General features: G+C 52.8%; 1 protein-coding gene across 3 annotated transcripts; it reads right to left on the reverse strand.

Moving 5' to 3' along the window:
- Positions 1–3: 3 nt before the first annotated feature.
- Positions 4–13,749, reverse strand: LOC113998180 (ADAMTS-like protein 2). 3 transcript variants are annotated; one of them, XM_027740644.2, is made up of 17 exons: positions 13,585–13,749; positions 11,810–11,885; positions 11,199–11,301; positions 10,188–10,333; positions 9,820–9,943; positions 8,496–8,576; positions 8,007–8,182; positions 7,316–7,742; positions 6,322–6,742; positions 5,428–5,534; positions 5,117–5,243; positions 4,568–4,781; positions 3,808–3,963; positions 3,246–3,416; positions 1,454–1,630; positions 638–782; positions 4–528 (listed from the first exon to the last, which is right to left on the reverse strand). In XM_027740644.2, the coding sequence occupies exons 1-17, from the start codon at positions 13,743–13,745 to the stop codon at positions 410–412; spliced, it is 2,931 nt and encodes a 976-aa protein (XP_027596445.2). In that variant the 5' UTR covers positions 13,746–13,749; the 3' UTR covers positions 4–409. The 3 variants fall into 3 exon arrangements, 2 of the variants coding, with proteins under 2 accessions (XP_027596445.2, XP_039240050.1); XM_039384116.1 differs by having other exon boundaries at positions 5,117–5,246; XR_005564585.1 differs by lacking the exons at positions 4–528; positions 638–782 and having other exon boundaries at positions 1,581–1,630; positions 3,246–3,409; positions 5,117–5,246.
- Between the last annotated feature and the right edge of the window lie 9,550 nt (positions 13,750–23,299).

Genomic DNA, 23,299 nt, shown 5'->3' on the forward strand with positions numbered 1-23,299 from the left:
AGGTTTATAGTTTATCTCTTTATTGTGACACAATTTTTTGGAGTGTTTTGGAAGTTGTCCTGCAGGGCAGACCAGAGAGATGGGTGCTGTTGTTCGTGCCCTGCCATGGGCCAGCCCCTGTGCCCCTCCGCCTCCAACTAGTGATCCCCAGAGACAGTGACAGCAGGGATAGGCTTTCCCAACTCACTTCTCAGTAGCTTTCTAGGCACTGATGGTTTGTTTTGTGATAAAAACCCTCTTGATGGAGAGGGAATAGTGATTAAGTCCTAGGAATCCTTCCTCACTGAGCAGGCTGGTCTACAGGGACTGGCTCCACAGCCAAGCCAAGTGGGGTGGCTTCAAGTGGTAAAGTCTGGCTCGAGGGGGCTCTCGCCCCTGAACTTGGAAGGGAAGTAGGGCCTGGCAGGACTCAGGGTGACTTGAGCCGACAGGACCAGCAGCAAGCCTTCCTGTAGTACCAGTGAGAGCACAGCTTCACCTTCAGCACCAGCACACAGTTGGCCGTCGCTTTGTCCTCACAGGCGTCTTCTGGGGAACAGAAGCACACACAGAAGGGGTTAAAAAGGAGTTGTGCTTCTCCAGCAGAGAGCAAAGAGCTCCCAAGGGCTCCTCTACCCCCCTGCCCTCCCAGATGTACCTGGTGCCTCTGTGGGGCATGGCTGGAGTTGGCAGGTCTGCCTGGCTTCTGGTTTGGAAGTGGGGTCACAGCCCTGAGCCAGCGCTTCCCCCTGGTAGCACTTCACCTCGCGCAGCCGCACACCAGCACCACACGTCTTGCTGCACTGTCGGGGTCGAGAAAGAGGAAAGAGGCTGTGAGAGGCATTTTTCATTTTTCTATAGCTCCCAAGTTCTTTCTTCTAGTGAGGCCTCCCGGTCCCTGCTTTGGAGACTATTCCTGAGGAGGTTTGGATCAAACCCCACACTGATCTCAAACTTATGCTCCCTTTCTGTTGCTGGAGGAGAGCATCCCTGAGTTGGGGTTGGGGCAGAGCAAGGGAGGAGTTTGCTTTCATCTTGCTTTCATCTCTTTAATGCAACTCAAATTTTTGTTTGGAGTGTTGATACTGTGAGAGAAAATGAGTGCTGTGAGCCAGGCTCAGCTCTCCTCTCTTCTCATTCCCTAAATGCTCTGCAGCCACCATCAAGGGAAAGCAGGGGAAGACAGAACACGTACTCCTGGCAGAGGAGGGCACGGCTGTATCCTGTATGCCTGCAGTGTGGTGCAAGCTCTTGCTTGAGGCAATAAACCACATGCTCCAAGGTTTTCTCCAGCCTGCGTGTGCCAGTCCCTCAACCTGCTACCTGGTCTGCAGAAAAGCAGAGCTCAGGGTCCCATCCAGACCTAGCAGAGCCCTCGGCAGAACGTGCTGCCAGAGACCCTCAGCGCAGGTCCCCCTCCACCACCCAGGGCTACGAGGCCTCAATCGCCCTTCCCCACCACCCCCAGCCCTACCTGAGACCAGGAGGTTGTGAACCACGTTGAACACGGCCTCCTGAAACAGGCAGCTTGTTCCTCGGGTTTCTGAGAGGCTTCACAGTCCTTCTCAGGGTACTCCCTGTACACACCGTTCTCCAGGCCCGCGCACAGCACGAGCCGGGTCTTCGTCCCTCGCCCGCAGCTGGCATCGCACTGGGAAGGGAGCAGAGCAGCCAGGTAACAAAGGGGGCTCAGCAGCTGCAGAGCCTCAGGTAAGCTCAGAAGCAAGGTGCTTAACGCCTGTGCTAACACCAGTCTAATGGAGGCAAGTGCTGCCCAGGTCACAGGAGCAACGCGTTTCTGCACGTTTCCCAGGGAGGGGGGACAGGTGCTGGTAATTAATGCTTAGCTGAGTTCACCTTGGCTGGCCTTGAGAGCAGCTACCACAGGGGACCTGGAGCAGCCAAGGTAAGACTACAAGAGGCTGTTTCTGCCTTATTTTATGTGTTTCTATGTTCTCGAAAACCTCGCAGCGTATGCATGTAGCAACCTACATCCTGGAGTACCGACAAGCTTTGTATGGGCCCAAGGGGACCGAAGTGGTGCACTGCAGGTGATGCACATGGACAAGTACTGCTGAGCCCACAGCTATGCAGGCTTAGCTGGGAGGGCTCCCTCCCTCAGGACACCACCAGAAGCAGCAGGAGGCAGGATCTACTCCCTGAGCCTCGCGGAGGCAGTTGTCAGTTTGAGATTTAACTGCTTTGTGCTCTTTTTCACCACTGCAGGGTCAGCATGGCTGGCTTGCATCCACCCTTAGTCATCCTGTGAACTCACAGCTCCTCAGCTGAGGGAACACGGCAAAGAAGCTGGCACAGGCAAAGGTGGGGAGCTCAGCTGGTCTTTCAGAGCTCTGCTGAGTTTGAAAGCCTGGACACAGCTGAAAACTGTACTGCAGGACTGTGCATGACCCACACCGAGGGCCAGAGCAGAGGACAGGTATCAAACTGCCTTGGGTCCCCAGGTTTAACCAGTTTGTGCTCGTTACCAGTGCTGGGTGAGACTCAACTGAGTGTAATCAGCAGCTATAAAGGGAGCAAAGTGGGAACAGAGGTTTAGCTATGGCTGGCAGGGAGAGGCCTTGGCTGCTTCCCTTTTTTCCTAGAAACCTTTTTCCTTAGTGCTTTATGAATCTCTATTTTGCTCAAGACTTCAAAGAAAAAGTCCAAGCTCCACAACTGACTCCAGGTATCCTTCTGGACGCTCTGGGATTTGGATCAGCTTGTATGGGAAAGCCTAAAGTCTTTAGCAACACAAAGAGCAGAAGGAGACAGGCAGAGACTGATTGGTAGAATGGAACACCTGGACCATGTTCACTAATTCCTGAGGCAAGTACACAGTCGTGGTGATTTCCAGGGTTCAGGTTTACCTCCAGCTGTTATTTATCAAGGATGAGGCTGGTTTTTCTCTTTAGTGGCGGGACCAAAATCTTTTCAGGGGTGAGTGCAGGTTCTGGAAAAGCTCTGCTGAGGTGTCTGCAACTCCCAGCCAGGTGGGAGAGGAGGACGGTTTCCTTAGAACATTGCTGCCCTCCAATGGAGATCCCTGGGAAGGCAGCAAATGCCACAAACTTTGGGGTGGCAGAGCAGGGACAAGCTGGGGTTATCATTAGTCATTCCCTGTTTCTAAAAGTAGCTAGGACAAGGGTATAGCTCCATGGCTGGAGGTCACACTACACAACCTTGCTCTGCCAAGGGAACCAGGCTCCCACCATGTCCTGTGGGATACGGGGTGGAAAGGTGGGCTGAGGACACAGGGCCAGCTTTACCTGTTCCCACTCCTGCTCCACCCAGTGTGCAGGACAGTCCTTGTCTCCACACGGATGAACAGCCAGGGGCTTGGTGGCTGGGTCACACTGGGAGTTGGAGATCACTTTCCCCTCCAGGTTGCGACACGCGATGAAGCGGCTCATGCGTCCCTCGCCACACGAACCTGAGCACTTGGAGGAACACAGGGCATTTAGACACATCAGAAAGCAAGAAAGGGGAGAGGTCAGGGTCAGTGGTGCCAGGAGAACTGAGTCCAGAGTCTAGCCCTGCCACTTGGACTGTGGCACTGGATCCCAAGGGGCTTTAGAGGTACATTTAGCCAGGCGCTTCCATTCTCCAGGTGCTATGAGCTTCTCAGGTTATGGAATGGAGCTCACCTCAGAGTTAACCAAAATGTATAGCACAGAGAGGCAAAAATACAGATTATTCTAGTTTCTTTTGCTTGGCCTCTGCCAGAAGAAAGCCAAAGGAGAGCTGCAGCGTGTCTGCCCACCTGCTCCCTCCCGCCAGCCCTGCGCCCCTGGCACTGGGAGCAAGGACAAGCAGCCCCTCTGGACTCACCGGGCCCCAGTCCGAGGCGGTCCAGCGGCGGTCACAGGGGGGGCCTGTGCACACCTTCTCACTGCTGGGCTTCTGGGTCTTGTCACACAGGGACACCTCCACGGAGCAGCGCACCTCCCGCCTCATCGTCCCCTGCGCGCCACACCGGGCCGAGCACTGCAAGGGGCACACCGAGTCAGCCCCGGGCTCAGGAGCAGAGAGAAAGGGTGGGAGGGAGCTATGCCTCCTCCTGCTGCACTAGGAGAGAGGGGAAGGACCCCAGCAGGGACAGAAAAAGGTGGATCTGTCTCTATCTTTGGTGCTCCTTTAGTTTGGGACCCAGAGCTCCAACACTTCAATGTTGAACTGCTGTTCAAAGTCACTGGGCCACAACCCAAGCAGTCAAAAGTGGAAAGTCAACCAAAGGGACTTCAGTTAGGTTTAATTTCTCTGTATCTCCATGGTATTGTTTCTCCATTCGCTCTCAGTCAGATAGAACCGTTTGGATCCTCCGGAAGAGGGAGGCAAAGCCTCTTGCTGGCAGGGCTTTCACTTGGTCAACACCCTGCTTGAGAAACGACCTTAGGAAAAAATGTTTTGCAATGGCCTTTGCTGAGCAGTGCCAGAACAGGGGAGCTGTGGATAAAGGCAGCCCTTGTTTCCCAAGGATGCTGCTGCCCAGAGGTTCCCTCAGCCCCCTCCATCTACCAGCCACATACCTCCAGGCCCCATCCCAACCCCGGCTCCTCCTTACCTCACCTCTGGCTCCCATACTGCCTACCTCGGACCACTCGGAGAGCTCCCACTGGGGCCCACAGGCCTTGTTCTTGCAGGCTTTCCTCTCCATGGGCCTGGCCAGCCCCGCTGCCTCGCAGAGGTCGTCATAAACGGAGCTGTCAAAGCCCGGGGCCAGCATCTTCCAGCAGCGCACGGTGCGGTACTGAGAGCCCTCGCCGCAGGTCCGGGAGCACTCGCTCCACCGGCTGGTCTCCCACCTCCACGAGCAGCCCCAGGAGAGAAAACACAGAGGAAAACCCAGGTAAGGGGGACAAGGGATGTGGGGTGGCAGGGTTGTGCCCGCACACTTGGGACCCCCTCACCCAGCAGCTGCTGCTATGAAACTGCTTATCACATATACGTCTGTGATGGTGATGCTGGTCTTGGTGATGCTTTGCTCTTATCAGATCCCAAATTCCTTCCCTCTTTTTGCTTACAAGGGGATACAAAGGCTAAGTGCATACAGCCCAAAAATGACCGCATGCTTTGAGCAGAAAGTGATCCTTACAAAGATCTGTTGTGCCCCTGGACAGCTGATGCCATTTCCACTCACCTAGGCTGGCAATCTCTCCCTGTGCAAAATTCGTGGGTGGGTTCTGGTCGGGTCAGGGCATCACAGTACGATTCGTCCACTTCCACTCCATCGTACCTCACACACATTGCATAGGAGGAGCTGATACCTGCTGGGCAAGCAACACCCTCTCTCAGTCATGCTCAGATCAAAAAGCTTCCTCCCACAATCATTAAATAACTGGAGTGCTCACTGCATCTGAAACTCTACCTGCCATGTAAAAAATACCAGGATTCTCTCCATCAACGCCCCAAAAGGACCTCATGTGATCAACCACTGGAAGCCAAACCTACCTGAAGTGCATGTGGAGCTGCAGGGGGCATAAGCTGAGACTTTCCACCGATACATGTCAGCCAAGCTGATGTCATCATGGCCCACGGGGCTCACATCGAACTCATTGCTGCAGAAAAAGGAGGTGGCGTGAGCGAAAACTGAAAAAAACTGCTGCAAACATAAAATAGAGGAAAATTCCTCCTCTCTGTTTTTGAAGATGGGAAGAAATCCAGTGTTTCTGCTCTACCATCTTGCTCACCCTGGGCAAGGCAAACCACTGATGAACAGAGAGTGCAAAGCCTTGATCCACCTCCTGAATTCAACTAGCAAGGAGAAAGCATCATTCACAGTAAGTCTCATGTATATTATGGTCTTTCAGCCATGTGGGTGCCCTCAGCCTCAGCTCATACTACCACCTTGAGAGCCATGATTTAGGTTGGAAAGGGGAGCTCAAGCAAGGTGTCTCTCATATCATATAATGTGGCAGGGAGAGTTCACGTGTGGCTTGCCAGAAATATTTCAAAGTTGGCCCTCAGTCTCCTGCCAAATGTTTACAGAAGTTTCATAAGCTTACGTGCTCAGAGGAATGGGACAGGCAGGGCATGATGTGGTGGGAAATGTGTGTATGTGACATGCTATAGACTCCTGGCCTTCTTTACAACCACACCAGCATTGGCCTTGCAGGTTCTAAAGCATCCATTTAAATGGCAGCAGGACCTGAAATATGTTCTGTGAGCTTTGTGTCAGGCCAGTTGTGACACTCGGTCTTTCAAGGAAGCAACTACAGCAGCTACCAGGGATAGACACTGGTGAACGGGGTCATCAAGGACAGCAGGGAGACTGCCAGAGGACTGGCTTGACCCTCCCTCCCCAGCTAACCACGCCCCTGCTTTGCCCAGGAGACCAAGTGCCACCTTTCCGTGCCAGGGGCTCGCAGAGGCTCTGCCTGGCTGATGTCCACAGTTGGGCTGGCACCTCGCAGAGGGCTCTCCACAGATGCCACCATGCTGTAGTTGGCTGCTGGCCCCTGACTCCCAGCAAATGCCTCCACCTTCAAGTCCTCCAGTGAGTTCTTACGGGCCGGCCCCTTGTGGAGGCCCTGTGGCCACGGGGCAGCTGCCCCAGTCCATAGCCCTGCTGAGGAGTTCCTTGGGGCCATCCTGGCTGCCAGGTGCTGCAGCTCCCTGCAAAAGGCAGTGTTGTGAGGGTCTCTGTGGCACAGCCTCCTGAAGAGACGCAGCCTGGAGGATGCTACGTGGCTGTTCTCCGAGAGCTCGGGTCTCCTCATGCTGTAGGGCACAGCCGTGCTGATGGAGATTTGGTTGAACCTGAGAGCTGGAAGAAAAACACAGGGATGCTTTAACTACACTGGATGGCTTGTATTTCAGCATGTGACATTTAGCAAGGCAAAAAACATTCAGTATTTGGCCTCAAAATCATAAATTGCCACCAGGGAGCACCAAGAGGCCTTACTTACTCTGACCAACCTCTCTATCTGCTCTGGAGCTCCATTTAAGCTCAAGTCTGGGCCTTCAGTCCTGGGCTGAGGAATGTTGCAGATGTCCTTTGTTTCTGAATTGCTTTTTGGCTCTCCAGATTGACCTCAGATTTGACTTGCCACCTGATGATCACTGGACTGTTGCTAGGCCCTGCTGCTGTCACTGCCCTGCCTGCCAAGCTCAGGCGCTGAGGCACTGCCATGCCTGATCCATATGGTGCCCACCCTCTCCCAGCTCCCCTTCCCCCACAGAGCTGCTGGCCCTTGCTGCTCCCTAGCAGTCTCCACCCCATTCCATCATTCCCTCCTGTCCACCCCAATGGTAAAGCCACTTTAGATTTCAAGAAGACCAGAGTGGGACGTCTGCTTTCAATCAGTAAAACAGGAGAAGGAAAAACAAAGCAACCGACCCAACTCTGTTTCTCCACCAATTGCTGGTGCTTCCTCCTCCTCTTCCTCTCCTGCTGTGTTGGCATGGTAAATCTGTCTGATCTGGAAGTCATACTTCTCCTTCTCTTCACTTTGTTCCCAGCCCCAGTCCCGGGTCTGACTGGTGGAGTTGGTCTGGAAGAAGTGCGGGTGACTGAAGTCCAAATCTTCATGCCCTTCTCTTAGAGGAAGCTGTTCGCTGGTGTCGTCTGGAGACAGGGAGAGCCATGTGGCATTGAAGTCCTGGGCAGCTCTGGAGTTGGCTGGCATGGGGTGGTTCTGGCTGGTCTCTGGTAGGTGATGATAGAGAGGTCTGGCTAGAGCAGGGGCTGCGGTTTGGAGCGGCGGCATCCGTGGCACAGTGTAGTCATAAGTTATGTGTGGCATTTTCCCATTAAAGTTATAGTACTGGAGGAAAGAGAGAGAAAAAACTGCTTTCATTTTAGGGATGTGTGCTTTCCCAGAAACCTCTTCTAGCCACATCTGTTTGGTGATGGATGTTGAGAGAAGACAGCATCCTCACAAATCCAAAAGGAGAGCCACCCCTTGCCAAGATTATCTGGCTTCCTCGGCCACCTACACATGCAGGTTTGGCTTGGGAACCAGGTTATATTCCTTCTGTCTGAGAGAAGCAGGCAAGACAGCAAAGCCTAAAACTAGCCCTTCACATACCATGGCATTCAGAGACTGGTTAGTGGGCCCATGAGCCATGATGTATTCCAGCCCATCCGAGTTCAGGCTCGAGGGCCTCCGGTACTTGAAGACGGTGCCAGCCACCCTGAAGTTCTGGGGATTGTCAATGGCAGAGTTGCCATTGAAGAAGAAATGCCCAGATTCATCTGCAAGTGCTTCAAAGAGAGAGAAAACAGACAAATGTGGCGCTCTGTGGAACACTGGGGCTTCAGTGGCAATGAGGAGAGAAAACAGCCCATCAACGAGAAAAGTCCAGCAGAAAAAGAACACCAGACCCTGCCCATAGCGAGCTTGGGTTCCAAATGTCTCTCCTGCCACTGGAGATGTGGTAGCCTTGATTTATGGAGAGGGGAAGCACCCCTGTGTTACCTTGGAGGAAACGCTCACACGTGGGAATGCACAGAGCCTCCTCCCACCTCCCAGGCAGCTGAACTGGGATCTCCACATCCATCTGGCTCCCCTGCTTACCCAGGATGTTTTCTGTTTTCCTGCGCTCAATGATGAGGATGTCCGTGGCACCAGCAGGGATGTTGGTGACGAACACGTAACCTGAGGAACAGAACAGAGCGTGAGGAGACCCCCAAGGACAGAATCAAAAGGTCTGGATGGGAAAATCAGCTCGTGGGAAAAGCATGTTTGTAGGGGGCAGGGCTGCCTTTCAGGAGCAGGATGCCAAGGGCATAAATGCATGTTGCACCAGTCTGTGAGCTCTAATCCAAGGTCCCCTCTGAAATCCCATTACAGATCACCATCACAAGTCCAGTCTGAGCACTGCTGGGTTTGGAGTCAGGAAGGAACTGCACAAGTGAAACAGTCTGGCTTTGGGGGTGTGGATGAATGTGTTTCTCACACTCTTTCTGGCAAGAGCACAGAAAAAAGCTTAGTAGCAATCAGGGCTGATGCAGAACAGAAGATGGAAAAAGACCATAGGTCCCCTAAGCTTCTGACTCCATGGAATTTGTCTCAGGAGTAACATAAAAATTGACCTTTAAAGGGAGAGGAAATCAGAGGCTCTTAAAGTCGCATGGTTTGGCAGTTTGTCTTCCTTGCTAGAAATGCAGGTCTTGTCTGTTCTATAAGATTTTAGGAGGGATGGAATGGGAGGCCAAACCTGTACCCGTACTGCTAGTGGGGATAGCACCATTCCCCCTGCTCTGGAAAGGGGCCCAAGTGCTTTTCTAGTCTGGTGTTTGTAGAGAGGGAGGCAGACTAGTGAAACAACAACAGTGTGAAATGATGTTCCAAAACATCCTCAAACCACAGTTGATTAATTACTAATGAGCATACCACAGTCTATTCCTTCTGTGGGTGGAGGACTGGGCCATGAGGTTGCAAGGGATGAATCCTCAGCCTGGTTTCAGAGGGGACTGTCCCTGAGCTGTGCCAGCCACAGGACTGGGGAAAGCAGGAGATTAAGTGCAGGCTGAAAAAAATGCTGTGACCCTCATCATAGCTCAAGTTTCAAATGAACACGTAGCACGAATAAAAGAAGATTCATTGATCTCTTCACATTATCTGAGGTGGGCAAGACGCCAAAATCAATAGGAACAAAGAGATCCCCAGCTGCTTCCTATTGTAAAGAGGTGAAGGGAAACCTTACCAGCCTAATGTGCAGCACATCAAACCAATCTCCTCTGATGGTTAAGTGAAAAGGACAAAACCAGGCATTTAAGCAGGGGTGGCACTCCTCAGCTCTTTCCACCAAGCAGCTGGGAAACTCCTACCCTTGTTTAAGCCAGTTGGTGGTAGGAAGTAGCAGGTGAAGTCTCTGGACTGTGGTAGCAGGGAGTACCTATCTGTGAGACTGCCTTTCGGAAGCTGCCCGAGACACGGTGGCAAGTGCTGCCGTCCCCTCCACACACCCTGCATCTGTCCATCGTCCGGGGCGAGTACAGGCTCCCATCGCACCCAACCGGCTGCAAAGAACAAAACAAGAGAGGGTTTCCTGGGGCCAGCTTATCTCCACAGGGCAGGGTCTTTCCCAGGAAATGCTACTGTGCTCTTTTGGTGGGGTTTGGGGGGGGGGGGTGTAATGAACAAATCCAACACCAGGCCTGGGTTTCAATTCCCTGCAGGGACCCGTTGGCCTTGCAATGAGCAGGAGGTGCAGTCATGCAACTATAGTCCCAAATTTTCTACTACTTCCTCCCAGAGCCTCACCTCACACTTTCCATTGATGCAGACCCCTTGATAGGTCCTGTCCTTGCAGGAGGTACCATCCTGTGCTCGGGCCATCAGCTGCCTCTCCCCACTCCGAGTGGTGCACTGGAGGTCACAGGGCTTGTTGGAGATACTGGTGTAGTCATCTGAAGGGACAGAGGCACAGAGTCACCAGGCAGGTCAAAGTGCTCAGAGACGTGCAGCAAGGAAGGGGACCTTTCCCTTATCCACACTGATGGTTTGATGTCACCTTGATGTTCCTGCTGATTGAGATCAGACCCCAAATCTACGGATTTTGTAGTAGTGAAGGGGTCATGGTATGAGGCTGCATCTGGGAACTGTCCCTAGCAGAAATACTTCTTGCTGGCAAACCCTCTTCTTTGCCAAGAGGGCTATTGACTCTGTGGGGCTGTGGCCAGCTACACCCCGTTCAGCTGAGAAGCTGAAGCTGTAGGTGCAGATGCTCCATGTCTTCTTAGCAGATAATTGAAGAACAGGTGAGTCCAGAAACAGGGTAATCTACCTTAGGTGAGCTCAGTCTGAGCCTCAAGGGACAACTGGACACCCACGTGAAGCCATCTGTCTTGAGTTTGCAGGGAATGGATGAGTATCTTGCTCAGAACAACCCAGCACCAGCCCAGTGGGAAGCAGGCTGGGTGAGAGGCAGCCAAACAGGTAGAAGGCACAAGGAGCATGAACACCCACTCTGCCAAGATGAGTGCTGGTTAGCCAAGACAACCCAGAGAAGCCCATGTCCTGTCTGCCCACCACTGCTTGCTGCTGCACGACCTGAAACAGGAGCAGTGCAGGGAGACAGGAGGCCTGAATGGGTTGAGGGGTTCTGTGAAGAGACAGGGAATGATTTCTCCAAAGCAGAGAGCACAGGGAAGGACTTCCAGACCAGCCAGGAGCATCTATCCCTTGTCCCCAGGACCTTCCCCCTCTGTGCCTGAGGAGATTCTGTGGGTGTTTTCTCACTCTCATCCTTTGTGTGAAGCTGTGAAAACTCACCTGGATAAAGGGGCATCCAGTGGTAGTAGTGCTTCCCAAAGGCTTTGGCATTGAAACTGGAGCACTGCTGCTGTTTGAAGCTTGCTGTGTTGGCTGGGCAGGGCTATGGAGGGAATAAATACCATCAAAGCTCCCTATGTCACAGCCATGGTTGTGACAGCTGCTTGTCACTGCTGCATCCTTGGAGGATGAAAATGCCCTGTCCACCCTGGAAGGAATTAGCAATGGACTCTGAGGTGCCCTAATACAGGCAGAAAGGCCAGGGCTTCATTGCCAAGGGGCTCTCAGACAGCTGTATTTAACAGCCCTGCAAAAATTCCTTCCGGCAAAGGGAAAAGCATACAGGAAAAACTTCATCCCTCCCCTCACCCCACAAGAAATATGTTTTTACATTCTTTTCCCCCATCTCTCAGTCCCAGCCAGTAAAGCCCATCTCCTACGTCCTCAAAGGCCCATCATCCACCACCCCAGGAGTGGATCCTACCCCTTGTCTCTGCTCCTCTGTAGGATCAGTCCCACCCTGAGTGCTGATGCTCTTGCAGCTCCAGGTGGGACCCCTGGAGTCCCACATCCCCCAGTAAGGACCAGTCAGTACTGGAAGTGATTCTCACCTGCTGCTGGCACAGTTGGTAGTGCTTGGCTTGACCAACACACATGGTGCTGTTTGTTCCCTGGGGCATCTGGAGCCTGGAAAGCAGAAATTTCCAGACATGAGATGGAGATCTATGAAGTACCAAGGTACTGAGGATGACAGACGAGTCAGACCTGACTTAGAGGGGAGAAACAAGGCAGGCATTTTATCGGAGCAAAGCCTTCTGGATCTAGACTGGCCAACATCTCCTCTGAAACAGATTTTCAGTGCTTTTAGGTGAGCTGTGGTTTTAGGCTACTCTCTTTTTGGGGCAGGTTGAGCAGACAGAGAGCAACTGCAGTATCACTGCCTCTGTGTCCCTTCACCTCTGAGCTCCAAAAGGGTTGATGTGACCCAAAGGACAATAGACCCTGATGATTCATCACTTCCATGGAAGCGCCCAGAACTTGCAGTGACCAGGGGAGCTGATTTCAGGATTCACTGTGCAGTAGGCAGAGAGATGCCACCTCTCATAAGGACTGGCCAGCTTAAAAGACTAACAGGAAAGGCTTGGTGCGGGTGATATACCAAAACCATGGGAATTTCAACACTTGATGCTTTAGCTGATCCCCAGAGTAAAAAAACCACACAGAGCCTCCCCACCCCAGCTGTGGAGTCAAGGATAGAGCCAATGCCAAATGGAGAGAAAAATCCCTCTTCTGGCAGGAGGCAAAGGGCAGAAGGATTGCCCTGGCTGTGGGGCATGTGGGACAGCCCCAGCCTCCATCCCTGTTCTCTGTTTCCCATGGCTTTCCCATCATGGCCACTGGGTGCTGGGGAGGAGGAGGAGCAGCAGCAGAGACATCCAGGGAGGCCACACCCAGAGAGAAGGTGCTGCAGCACATCTGGACCCTCACCATGCTGCCAACCAGCCCACATAAAAGGAGCTTTCTGCTGCACGAAGGAGGGCAGGTTGGGGGCCCTAGTTTGAGTTTCCTCCACTCAGGAGTGCATTCATGCAGAAGGGAAAGCTGGCTGTGCTGCAGGATTCCAGCTCTCATTAACACCTCAGGAGCCTGGAGCAGCAGGTTAGGGAGGTGCTGGAGGAGGAGGAGGAGGAGGAGGGTTTGGTGGCAAGGTGACCCAGAGGGAACAGCAGGAGTTCAGGCAGCTGAAGCTCTCCAGCTCTCCCCACTCCCACAAATCCAGTCTGACTGACACCACGACTGTAGCAGCTGTAGGGGACAAGTGGCTGTAGGGGACAAATGGAGATGCTGTCAGGTGACAGCCGGATAAATGACAGAGGGGAAAAAACTTGCCAGCTCTGCAGGGAATAAAGAGGAGAAATTGCTGAGATGTGGCTGAGCTGGTTCCTGCCAGGAGTAAATCAAGTCTCCATACGGTGTCTGGGAATATGCAGCCACATCCTTAGCTGGTCACAAATCAGGGTTAGGTTGGTTGAGCAGCCCTTGTAAGTGAGGGTTTGTGAAGGAAAGGGGAAGGGGAACAGAGCTAGCCTTCTCCAGCCCACAGTTCCGTCATCTTCAAGTCTCCCACAGACCCCAGGAGGGGACCAACCCCTGCTCCCCATCAGACAAGTCAAGCTGAGTGGGGGAGATGTTCAGGGGTGTGCTTCTCCCCACCACTGCCTTGCTCCATGGACAACAGCTGCCTTCCTTTCCCAGAGGCCACGGATGAGGGAATGGCCAACCCTGCAAAACAAGGAGGTTTGGCCCCAAAATGCGGGTCAGGGCACCCAATTTCTTTTCTGCCACTTGAGACCTGGCCAAGGGCTCAGGCTGGGACATGACTCACCTCTGTCTCAAGCAGTGCCTCTCCCGGGACATCACGCCTCCTCCGCAGGACCGGGAGCAGGTGGACCAGGAGCTCCACTCTCCCCACCACTTGGTGACCTCTTCATCCCAGGGGCCACCTCCATCTGCTGCCTCACTACTGTCCTGACAGAAACAGAGCATGGTTAGCTGGAGAACCTGGCTCCTCACCACCAAAGGCAGCTGCCATGTCACCTGGATGCCTTCTAAATGGGCAGCACTGGGACCAACGTGCCAGGATCCAGGCCCTGTGGGGCCACATGAGGCTCACACATTTCAAAATTCAAATTTCCTTCCAAGACTAAGTGGGAAGCAGGATCTCACGATGTAGAGATGGGCTGTTGGACTGGGCACGTGTGACAGCAACACCGGCCCCACAGCATCACTGGGAGTACACAGGTGTCCCTCATTGGAGCTGTATTTCAATGAGTAACCTTCCCTTTGTGACCAAATCAGCTGAGATCCAAGCTCCTCACCCCTCAACCCTCACAGAAGTCATTTTCAAGAGTGCTTCAGAAGAGCACCTCCTGCAGGTGCTCTTGTCCCTTTTCCCCGTGCACCCCGCTATGCTCAGAGGAGCAGGGCTCCCTCTCCCAGCACACCTTGCTGGGGCTGACCCTTTAAATTTGGCAAAGCTGAGCTCTCCTGGCCCCAGCGTGGTCATTGCAGCAGGCTGCTGTTGGCTGTGCCTCCACAATTCCCAGCAGGTAAGCAATTCTGTGGTTTAGCTGGGTTTTTTTTCCTTGCAATATTTCCCTGCTTAGTGTCTGATGGTCTAAAAGCTCCTGGGGACTTTGGCAAACTCGTCTGTGCAGGAATTAATCTGCTGTTTACTGAAGCACAGCTGTGAGTAGTGTTAAATGCAGCCGTGAGTTTAACACAGGACAGTGACTGAAAAGGATTTATCCAGCTGGATACTGAGCGTTTCAATACTAATAGGTGAAAATTAATAATTTGTGTGTGTGTGTATGTGTGAAGTCTGCTTTAAAGCAAGGGCTCAGGGAAGTTGTATCAGTGATACTGTTGGCAAAACATGCTGGTTTGTGGTAGTGGCTGATAGCCCTGTTGCAAACAACCCACCTGCAAACCATAACTGATGGATGTGACAGAAAACTCTGCAGGGTTTGCTCATCACTAAATGTGCTCTGCTCGCTATTTTGGTTGACTGTCTCTTGGCTTTATGCTCTTTCATGGTGTAATAAAGCCAATGTGCTCTTCATCTTGTAGTGCAATTCCTGCCTGAGAACTTGTGTTTCCTCAGTGTCTGCCAACAGAGCAGCCTCTGGGCAGAGGAGCTGCAGCTGGTTTATGCAAATGTTTTTAAGTTGTAACTTAAATGGTTGAAATGCCCATAGTGCCTCTTCCTGATAGCCAAAGCATGTTGGAAGGAACTTAACTGTGCTGCAAAAAAGCACCATGTTACCTGGTGCTTCGCTCTCTAGTGATTGCAAGAGTTGGTTTCAAAAAGAACACAACAAAACTCCTCTCTGCACTTGGATGTTCTGGCTGGAGCTGACTTGCTTGACAGGGACCAAATGCTGTGACCGGCAGATGAGTTGCTCAAGAGGAAAAGGAAATTTAAAAGAAACAGACATGTTTTCAAAAATACCTTTTTTCTGTTCTTCCAAACAATCATCTCAACCCTTTTCCTATGAGAACTTTTGTCTCACTGTTTATTATCATACTGTAAATGGAAATTCTGACTATGTAGCTTCCACATTTACAAAGGAAAGAAACCAAAGGTCTCTCATTGTAAAGTATTTTCAGCAAAATCTTTCCCTGACCCCTCCTATGCTTCTCTGTCATAAACATCTCAAGGCACGGGGAGAAGGAGCTCTTCACAACTGTCAGGAAGGAGAATTCCAGTGATTTATCCGGTGTCTGTGTGGAGAGCTCAGTGCAATACTGATTCTCCCACAGCTGGGGGAATAACCAGAGCTGGTGTCCTACCACTTCCCTCTTGGGAAGCTCACAGGCTGCCTGGGGGGAAGGCATGTGGACCAAAAGCTGCAATATTTACATAGCTTTTCCCCAGGTGGCAATAAAAATAATCCTGCTCTGGGCATCTTGTGATCCAAATAGGTGAGACGAGGCAGAAGGGAAGCAGGTGAAGGGAAGTGAAACAGCCTGTTCTACCCTCAGGATATGAAACAGGATTTGTGTATTTGGAGTGGTGCAAAGTTGCAGGCACCTTTTCAGGGTTACTGGTCCTGGGGTGTTTTGCCTGGATACAGGGAGATCTGGCATGTGGTGGCAGAGCTGAGGTTTGGGGATGATCAGCATCCCTGCCTTTGTGCAGCTCTTTCTTACGGATAGAGTAGGATACATCTCTGCACTGCGCCTCTTGGGAATGACAGGAGCCCAAATGAAGATTTATTGAAGGATGCTAGTCAGAGGGATTTTTTCCTTTTAATAAAATGTGTTCCCCTATATCCATAAGCCGTGTTCCTGCTTCCTCTCTGCGCTGGAGGAATCAATCACTTTTTAAGTAGATTGATTTGGCTCTCAGGTTTTCCATGACCAAGCTCCCTTCCCAGTCCTTGCCTAGGAGCATTTATTTTCTTGTGTAAGCAAGGACAATGCTGAGCTGTCCCCTTGGCCATGCCCCTTATGGCATGACTGCATCTGAGCCCCAGGCCTGGGGACAAGGAGGGGGAACTTCAGGTACTTAGAGCTGGGGCAGCTGCTTCCAATCTGTGCTGAATTTATTGTATTGTCAGAAATAAATCTGCACTGACCATGAAACACAAATGGTTCTTGTTTTTAATTGGAGATATTTGCATTTTCCAAATGTCCAGATAATAAATTAAGGAATGTGGGACAGATTCCAGATAAGATCAGCTCCTAGCTTTAGTTTCCCAAGCCCCTTGAAAAATCCCAAGAGTGGATTCTGGATGAGTGAATCCCCCTCCCCATCTCCTCCTCAGAGAGGGAGGAGTCAAAGGGGCTTTACAACAACTCTTTTGCACTGTCCTGGTGTTACAGGAGATGCTGGAGGTGCTCTGATTTGCACTCTGCTGCAGAATCACAGAAACAGAGCAGACTAGAAAAACCAGAGCAGGAGATGCACACGAGTCCAGTCTTTATAAGGCTGGCTCTGCCTGGGCTTGGCTGAGGGCTCTGCCTAAAGCAGGTAAGAGGGCCAGGTATGATTCCTTAGGTGATGAGAATTTCCATCCATAGAAAAGACAGACCATATTCTAGTTCAGCCAGGTGCTCTCCACAAGAATCTCCCCTGAGGTGCTTGTGGTTTGGCAGCTGGTGGTTACAGAGCTCTTCCTCTCTTGGGTTAACCAAGGAATTCCTGTGCCTCCTCACCTGGGCTGGAGGGGAGGGCTGCCCTGCTGCCCTCTTGCTGGGAGGGGAGCAGAGCTTTGAACCCCAACCAGTGGGGAACTTTTCCAGGATAAAATGCCTGTCTCCAGATCTGCCAGCATCAAAGGCAGAAACACCAGTCTCTAAGCCAGTGTCACTGAAAGCTTTTTCTGTCTAAGCAAAAGCCCAGCAGCTGCTTCCCCTCTCCCCCCTGCCAGACAAAGGCTGCCACAAGCAAAATGCTTCAGCCCTGCACAGAAGGGTGGGCCTGGACTGACATCCTATCGGATTTCCAGGCGGCCTTTCTGAAGAGTTGAAAGGGATGAAATAAATTCTCTGCTGACTCTCTGTCATGCTCTGGATCAGCTCTGAGCTACACTGGGTTTCCCAGAAACCTGGGAATAACTGCAATTACCGTGTCAGTGGCCCAGTCTCCTGTGTTGCTTATTGTTGTGCCTAATCTTGAGATTCATTAGAGCCTGGCTCCTGGAAAAAAAAAGCTGTCTGGGAAGAGAGACCACAAACATGCCTCTCTAGTTCCCTTAATAGAGGAGCTGGGGGAGGCTCTCCACTGCAGCCTGGTATGCCTTGAGGGCTGGCCCACCACTGAAGGGCACAGTAGCTGTCGTAAAATGTTCTGCTCAGCCCTGTCTGAGCCTGTAAGACAACTAGAAACAGCAGCTGAAAATGAAATAAATTCTTCCCAGGCCTTTTCTGAGGCCATTAACTGCATGTCCTCTACCAAAAATTTCCACGTTCTCTTTACTTAAGGGCTTCTCTCTACAGCAAACCACACTACTTACTGAAATACTAAGTAGCTTCAGATGTCTGAATGCCTGGAATGAATGGCAGATTATTATCTGGGAATGAATGACCGTGTTCAGCGCCCCTGGTTTGGGTTCCTCCTCTCATTCTCTGACTAAATCTGTGGTGATAGACTCTACCACAGCCACGAGAAAAAAAAACAATAGCATTTGCAATTATGCCCTGATGTTTTACAAAGGAATTGGTGTTTGTGCAAAGCTATTTCTCATCCTGTTATTGCTTTATGCCGTTTGGGCAGACTAGATAGTTTGCGTGCGAGATTCAACGTTTGGAAGCAGACATAAACACAAATTTTCCTTAGAAAAGCCGAAACAAGGTATTTGAGGAGTTTTTCATAGGGAAAGGTATCCTGAGGTAAAACAAGCAATGCAGAATAATTGTCAAGGGATGAGGAAGAACAACAATCTGTGGAAAAAACTGGCAGCTTGTTAACGATGTGAAATTGCAGCAGATAAGTAACAGAAATCTGGACATATAATGAGGCACAGATGAGAAGCAAATTAGAAAACCAGTGAACAGAAGCCAGTGGAGAACTACCAAGTTCTGTTCGTAATCCTGCCATGACAGAAAGTTCACAGGCAAGCGCTGCACGTCATTACAAAATACTTGATCCAAGTCAGTTAGGTCATTCCCTGCAAGTGGGACAATGCACTTATTCTGGGGCAAGCTGGTAGAAAGGATGGAAAACTGCAAAGGGGGAGAAGGGAATAACAGGCGCTGTGCATGAGACATGTCTATCATCAGGATTTTCAGAGGCATTGAATGCAGCTAGGAAGGAATTTGCTTGCCCAAACTATGGAGTGAGGCTTTCTGATACTCTTTGCATAACCATGTTTTATTTAGAAAATGGGAGAGCAAGAAGAACCTCAGGTTAATCCCCCAACCAGGACAACTTGAATCATGTAATCTGCAATCACATTGCTCCTTGGGCATCTCCTGGAGCAAGGAAGTCCTTGGGGCAGACCTGGCAACAGTATTAACGTGTGTTTGTCCTAGAGAGGGTTGAGGAGCCCTCCTCCCAACCCGGGGTACCCTGGTCTTAGGTGCTGTACAAACACAGCTGCTGGGGGCAGGGAGAACCACGAGCAGCCAAGGCTTGTGCACACGTGTTGATGGAGGAGTCCATCCAGGTCAGTCCCAAATGAAGGACTTCACATCTGTTTCTCCTGACCCAGTTTGCTCTGCTTGAAGTTTCTGGCTTAGCCCTGCAGTTCAGGGGTGAACAGGACAGTCAGCGGATGTGTGTGGAGGTAAAAACAAATCGGAAATAAGACACTTGAGCTTTGAAGTTAAGACAAACCCCAGAACAGGAGACACTGCTGCTCCTCAGACCTGGGTTATTCACTGTAAAGCCGCAGTGTCTGGTCTTTTCTGTGTTTAAGATGGCTCATGTGAGATTGTTTTGCCCCAACCATGAGTCTGGGGGTGGGAAACACAACCCAAACCCCTCTTCCTTTAGCAGAGCAGAATTTCTTAGGCAGCAAAGAAATCTGGACCCGTTCCCCTCGGGGGCACAATGCACGCAGTGACCCGTGAGGGCAGGGGCACTGCTGGTGCCCCACAAAGCCTGGATTTCTGCCTGCTCTGCCACAGTAATGGGGGGGGATTCTCCCAGGCTGGGCCTCGGGAAGGAAAAGGGGACTGGCACAGGGGGTTTGGTGCTGCTGTGAAACAAGTGCCACGGGGAGGGCCAGGCTGAGAGGGTCCTTTGTGGAAGAGAGCAGGAATGAGGGGAGCATGGGGCTCAGATGCCTGGACGTGCATCCTACGGTCAGCAGGGAAAGCAGCTGCCTAAACCCATGCTGGGGTGGCAGGACGGATGGGGAAGGGGAAAACCTGTTGTTTCCAGTCCTAAATCGGAGCCAACCCTCTGCTAGAGATGAATGTGGAGGGACGAACGTGGGGGACAGCTTTGGGCGAAGCCCCAAGTAGGGAAAGACGCTGCTCCCCGCCGTCCTTCCGGTGATGCTGGGACCCTCCTCCGGCATCCTCACACCCTTTTGTTAGTGCCAGGCACGGCGAGCGGACACAGCCTGGTCCTCGGGGTCAGTTTGGGGGAGAGGCGACAAACCCCCCTTCCCAAGCAGCTCAGGAGTGCGGGAGGGACGCGGGGGGGATCCCGGAGTTCAGGAACCTGAAACCTGCGGGGAAGGGCGAGGGGCCGCGGGTCGGACCCCCACTGCCTCCCTGCCCCGCCGCGGCTCCCCGAGGGGTGGGAAGAAGGGAAGGAAGGAGGGAAAGAGGGAGGGAAGGCAGGAAGGAGTGAGCGGGTCGGGGGGAGGCTCCGCCGGCGCCGCTTACCTTATCGCCGAGGGGGGCGGCGGCGCGGAGGAGGAGGATGAGGAGGATGCGGGGAGCGGCGGCCATGCCGCGCTGCTGCTGCCGCTGCCGCGGAGGAGGAGGCGGCTCGGCGGCCCACCAGCGGCGGCGGCGGGCGCGGCGGGGCCCGGGGAGCGCGGCCCGGCATGGCTGGGGGAGTTAATGACTTTACAACCTGCCGGGTGGCGGGCGGCGACCCGCGGCGCGGCCGCTCGGCGGGGGAGGGAGGGATGCGGATGGAGGGATGGGGCTGGGATGGGACGGGGGCCGGGCGCTCCTCGGGCCCCGCCGCGCCCCGCCTGCCCCTCGCACCGCCCTGCTGCCGCCGCTCCCCGAGCTCCGAGGGCTCCCGCTCTCCCTCCTGCCGAGCCCCCGCTGCGGCCCCGGCACCGAGAGGTCCCTGCGGAGCAACCCGCCCTCCCGAGCGGAGCCCTCCGCTCCTTGCCTCCCGCACAAAACCCCGTTTGCCACCCGATTCCTCCTTCCTGCCCTCTTTGGGCGAGCTCTGCTTCTCAAGGTGTCCCTCTGCCCGCGCTGGAGCAGCCCGTGTTCCACGCTGGGAACACAGCGTCACCTGGGACACGGGGAGCTGCTCTTAATGGGGTGGTGGGTGAATTACAGAATAGTTTGGTTTGGAAGGGACCTTAAAGCTCATCTCATTCCAACCTCCTGCCGTGGGCAGGGACACCTTCCACTATCCCAGGTTGCTCCAAGCCCCGTCCAACCTGGCCTTGAACAATTCCAGGGATGAGGCAGCCACAGCTTCTCTGGGCAACCTGTGCCAGGGCCCCACCACCCTCACAGGGAGGATTTTCTTCCTAATATCAGATCTAACACCGCCTTCTGTCAATGGAAAGCCATTTCCCCTTGTCCTTGTCCAAAGTCCCTCCCCAGGTTGTTTGCAGCCCCTTTGTGCACTGGAAGGGGCTCTAAGGTCTTTCTGGAGTCTTCTCCAGGCTGAACAACCCCAACTCTCAGCCTGTCTCCAGAGCAGAGGTGCTCCACCCCTTAGAGCATCTCTGTGGCCTCCTCTGGTGGACTCACTCCAACAGGTTCATGTCCTTCTCCTATGTTGGGGGCCCCAGCACTGGGCATAGAACTCCAGGTGGGATCTCACCAGAGCCAAGTACAGGGGGAGAATCACGCTGCATGCAACTTGGGAGGAATGAATTTGCTTGCTGGTACTTTCTTTGCCCCTTTCTGGATCACCCCTTGCTGTGGTTGTGATCACGAGGCAGCTCCCGGCAAGGTGCTGCCAGTCTCCATGCTGGCACACCTCGGCCATCCCAGGAGTTGGCTGCTGTGATCCCTGGACACAGGCTGTGCAGAAATGGCATCAGGTGTCCCCAACCTGGGGCGGGCAGCTGGGGAGCAGCGGTTTCTGCCTGCCAGATGTGCTGTAATTAGTGTGGGGAGGTGATTCCAGCACTCTGCACTGCTCCCTCACCAAGGGTTTCAGCCTCAAGGTGGAGGGAGGGGAGAGGAATGATGGAGTGTCAGCAGGGGGCACCGCCGGGGGACTCCTGATCAAAGCTGTTTGCTGGCAGGCAGGGGCCAGGGGAGGAGGGGGTGATCTGCTTCTGACCCAGACAGAGAAAAGGAGGGTGAGAAGCGCTGACAAAACACATGGTTGCACCATGAGCTGCCTTCTACAAAGGCAGGGAGGGGGAAAAAGCTTCAGAGTCAATTCCTGGCTTTCCTGCCCTGCTGCAGCCCTGTGTAATGTTCCTCTGGAGGCACCTCCTGCCCTGCAGATAAGCAAAGTTGTGGAGAGACATGGAGGTGGGGGAGAGGCTGTGACTAAGAAGAAAAGGGGGACTGGCTGGCTCCAGCTGGGCGAGTTTCAGTGCATGTGATCTTCTTCAGCCTCTCCCAAAACCAATGTCAGGCAGAAGCAGGCTGTGGAGTGCAGCTCAGTACAGAGGTGATTTGGAGAGAGGGATCTGCATGGGATGCTCTAAGGGACTGTGACAGGGCAAATCCAGGTGGCCTGTGATTCTCTCCCCTCCAGGCCCCTCTGTGCCCCCCCTCTCCTGACCCTTCTTGCTAGTCCTGCTTTCATCCCCTTTCATCACTCCTGAGCCTCTTGTGCTCACAAGGAGTGATACAAGCGCAGTGTGGAAGGCAACAAGACAGTGTTAAATGCTGCTTCTCATTTCACATCCTGAATTTAAACAGTGCTGTTATTTCTCGAGGTGCAGTGGAGGTTTTGAATGCTCTCAGTTAATGTGGGATCAAGGGCATGGGAGATAAATGTTCCCTTGTAGTCTTGAGACACCTCCCACGGTAAGCAGTGTATGGGAAGGTTTGATAGTGTTACTTAACTGATTAATTAATTTTAAACCTTGCTAACAAAGCCACCACAAGTTAATTCCAGTCTCGTAATCATTTCCGATCCACCTCTCCCAGTTTATATTTTTTTTCCTACTGTCTTTTTTCAGACCATAAAGTAAAGCTGCCACTTTCTAACTGGGCCAGTTGGTTCTGATGTGGGACACATTACATGTGAGCTTGGCAGCCCTTTGTGGTTTTGCATTCAGCCCTACCATTACAAGGGGCTTTTTCCCAGTTGCTTCTCAGTTTCATAAGCAGGTCTGTATTACCACCAGGCAATGTTTAAAGGATTCACGAGGTTGAGCAGAGCACTCAAGAGCAGAGCCACCTGGTTTCATCCCAAGAGTCTCTCCATAGCCAGTGTTTTTCACTGTCAGTGCCAGCCACCTTCAGACACATGGGCTGCTTGCAGGGGACTGATTCGTACTCATTCCCTGCCTCCCTGGAAGTTGCCTGGGATTATTTCATCCTCTTGTTTCATTGAATTTGGTTTCATCCGCCAGCTGTTTCTCCAAAAACCTTCCAAACGCAGTCAGGAAGGGAATTAAAGTGTACTGCCTCTGGAAAGGAGAGGATCCTCAGCTCTTGAGTGCCCTCATGAGGGATCTGCAGAGCCTCTCCTCAGCCTGAGCGTAACTGCACAGTCCAGCCACAGCGGGGAGAGCCCAGTGGGATGCCTACCATGACTTTCCCCCCTCCCTGTGTGGGGAACGCACTCGCAAGCTGAATTCTTCGAGCCTTTTCATCGCGGGCTCTCAGATCCACATCCCACAGGCTGAGGCCAAGATCCTTTGTGCGGTTCATTGTGCGGCTGCTCCCCCTGCAGAGTGGGAGAAGGTGGGAGATGAACACAGATCTGAGCTCCCATTATCTGCAAACCTCTCTTACAATGGAGGCTTTGTTGG

Source organism: Pipra filicauda, unplaced genomic scaffold, assembly GCF_003945595.2.
Source record: "Pipra filicauda isolate LSUMZ 115617 unplaced genomic scaffold, ASM394559v2 scaffold114_size2234877_pilon, whole genome shotgun sequence".
Classification (NCBI taxonomy): Eukaryota; Metazoa; Chordata; class Aves; order Passeriformes; family Pipridae; genus Pipra; species Pipra filicauda.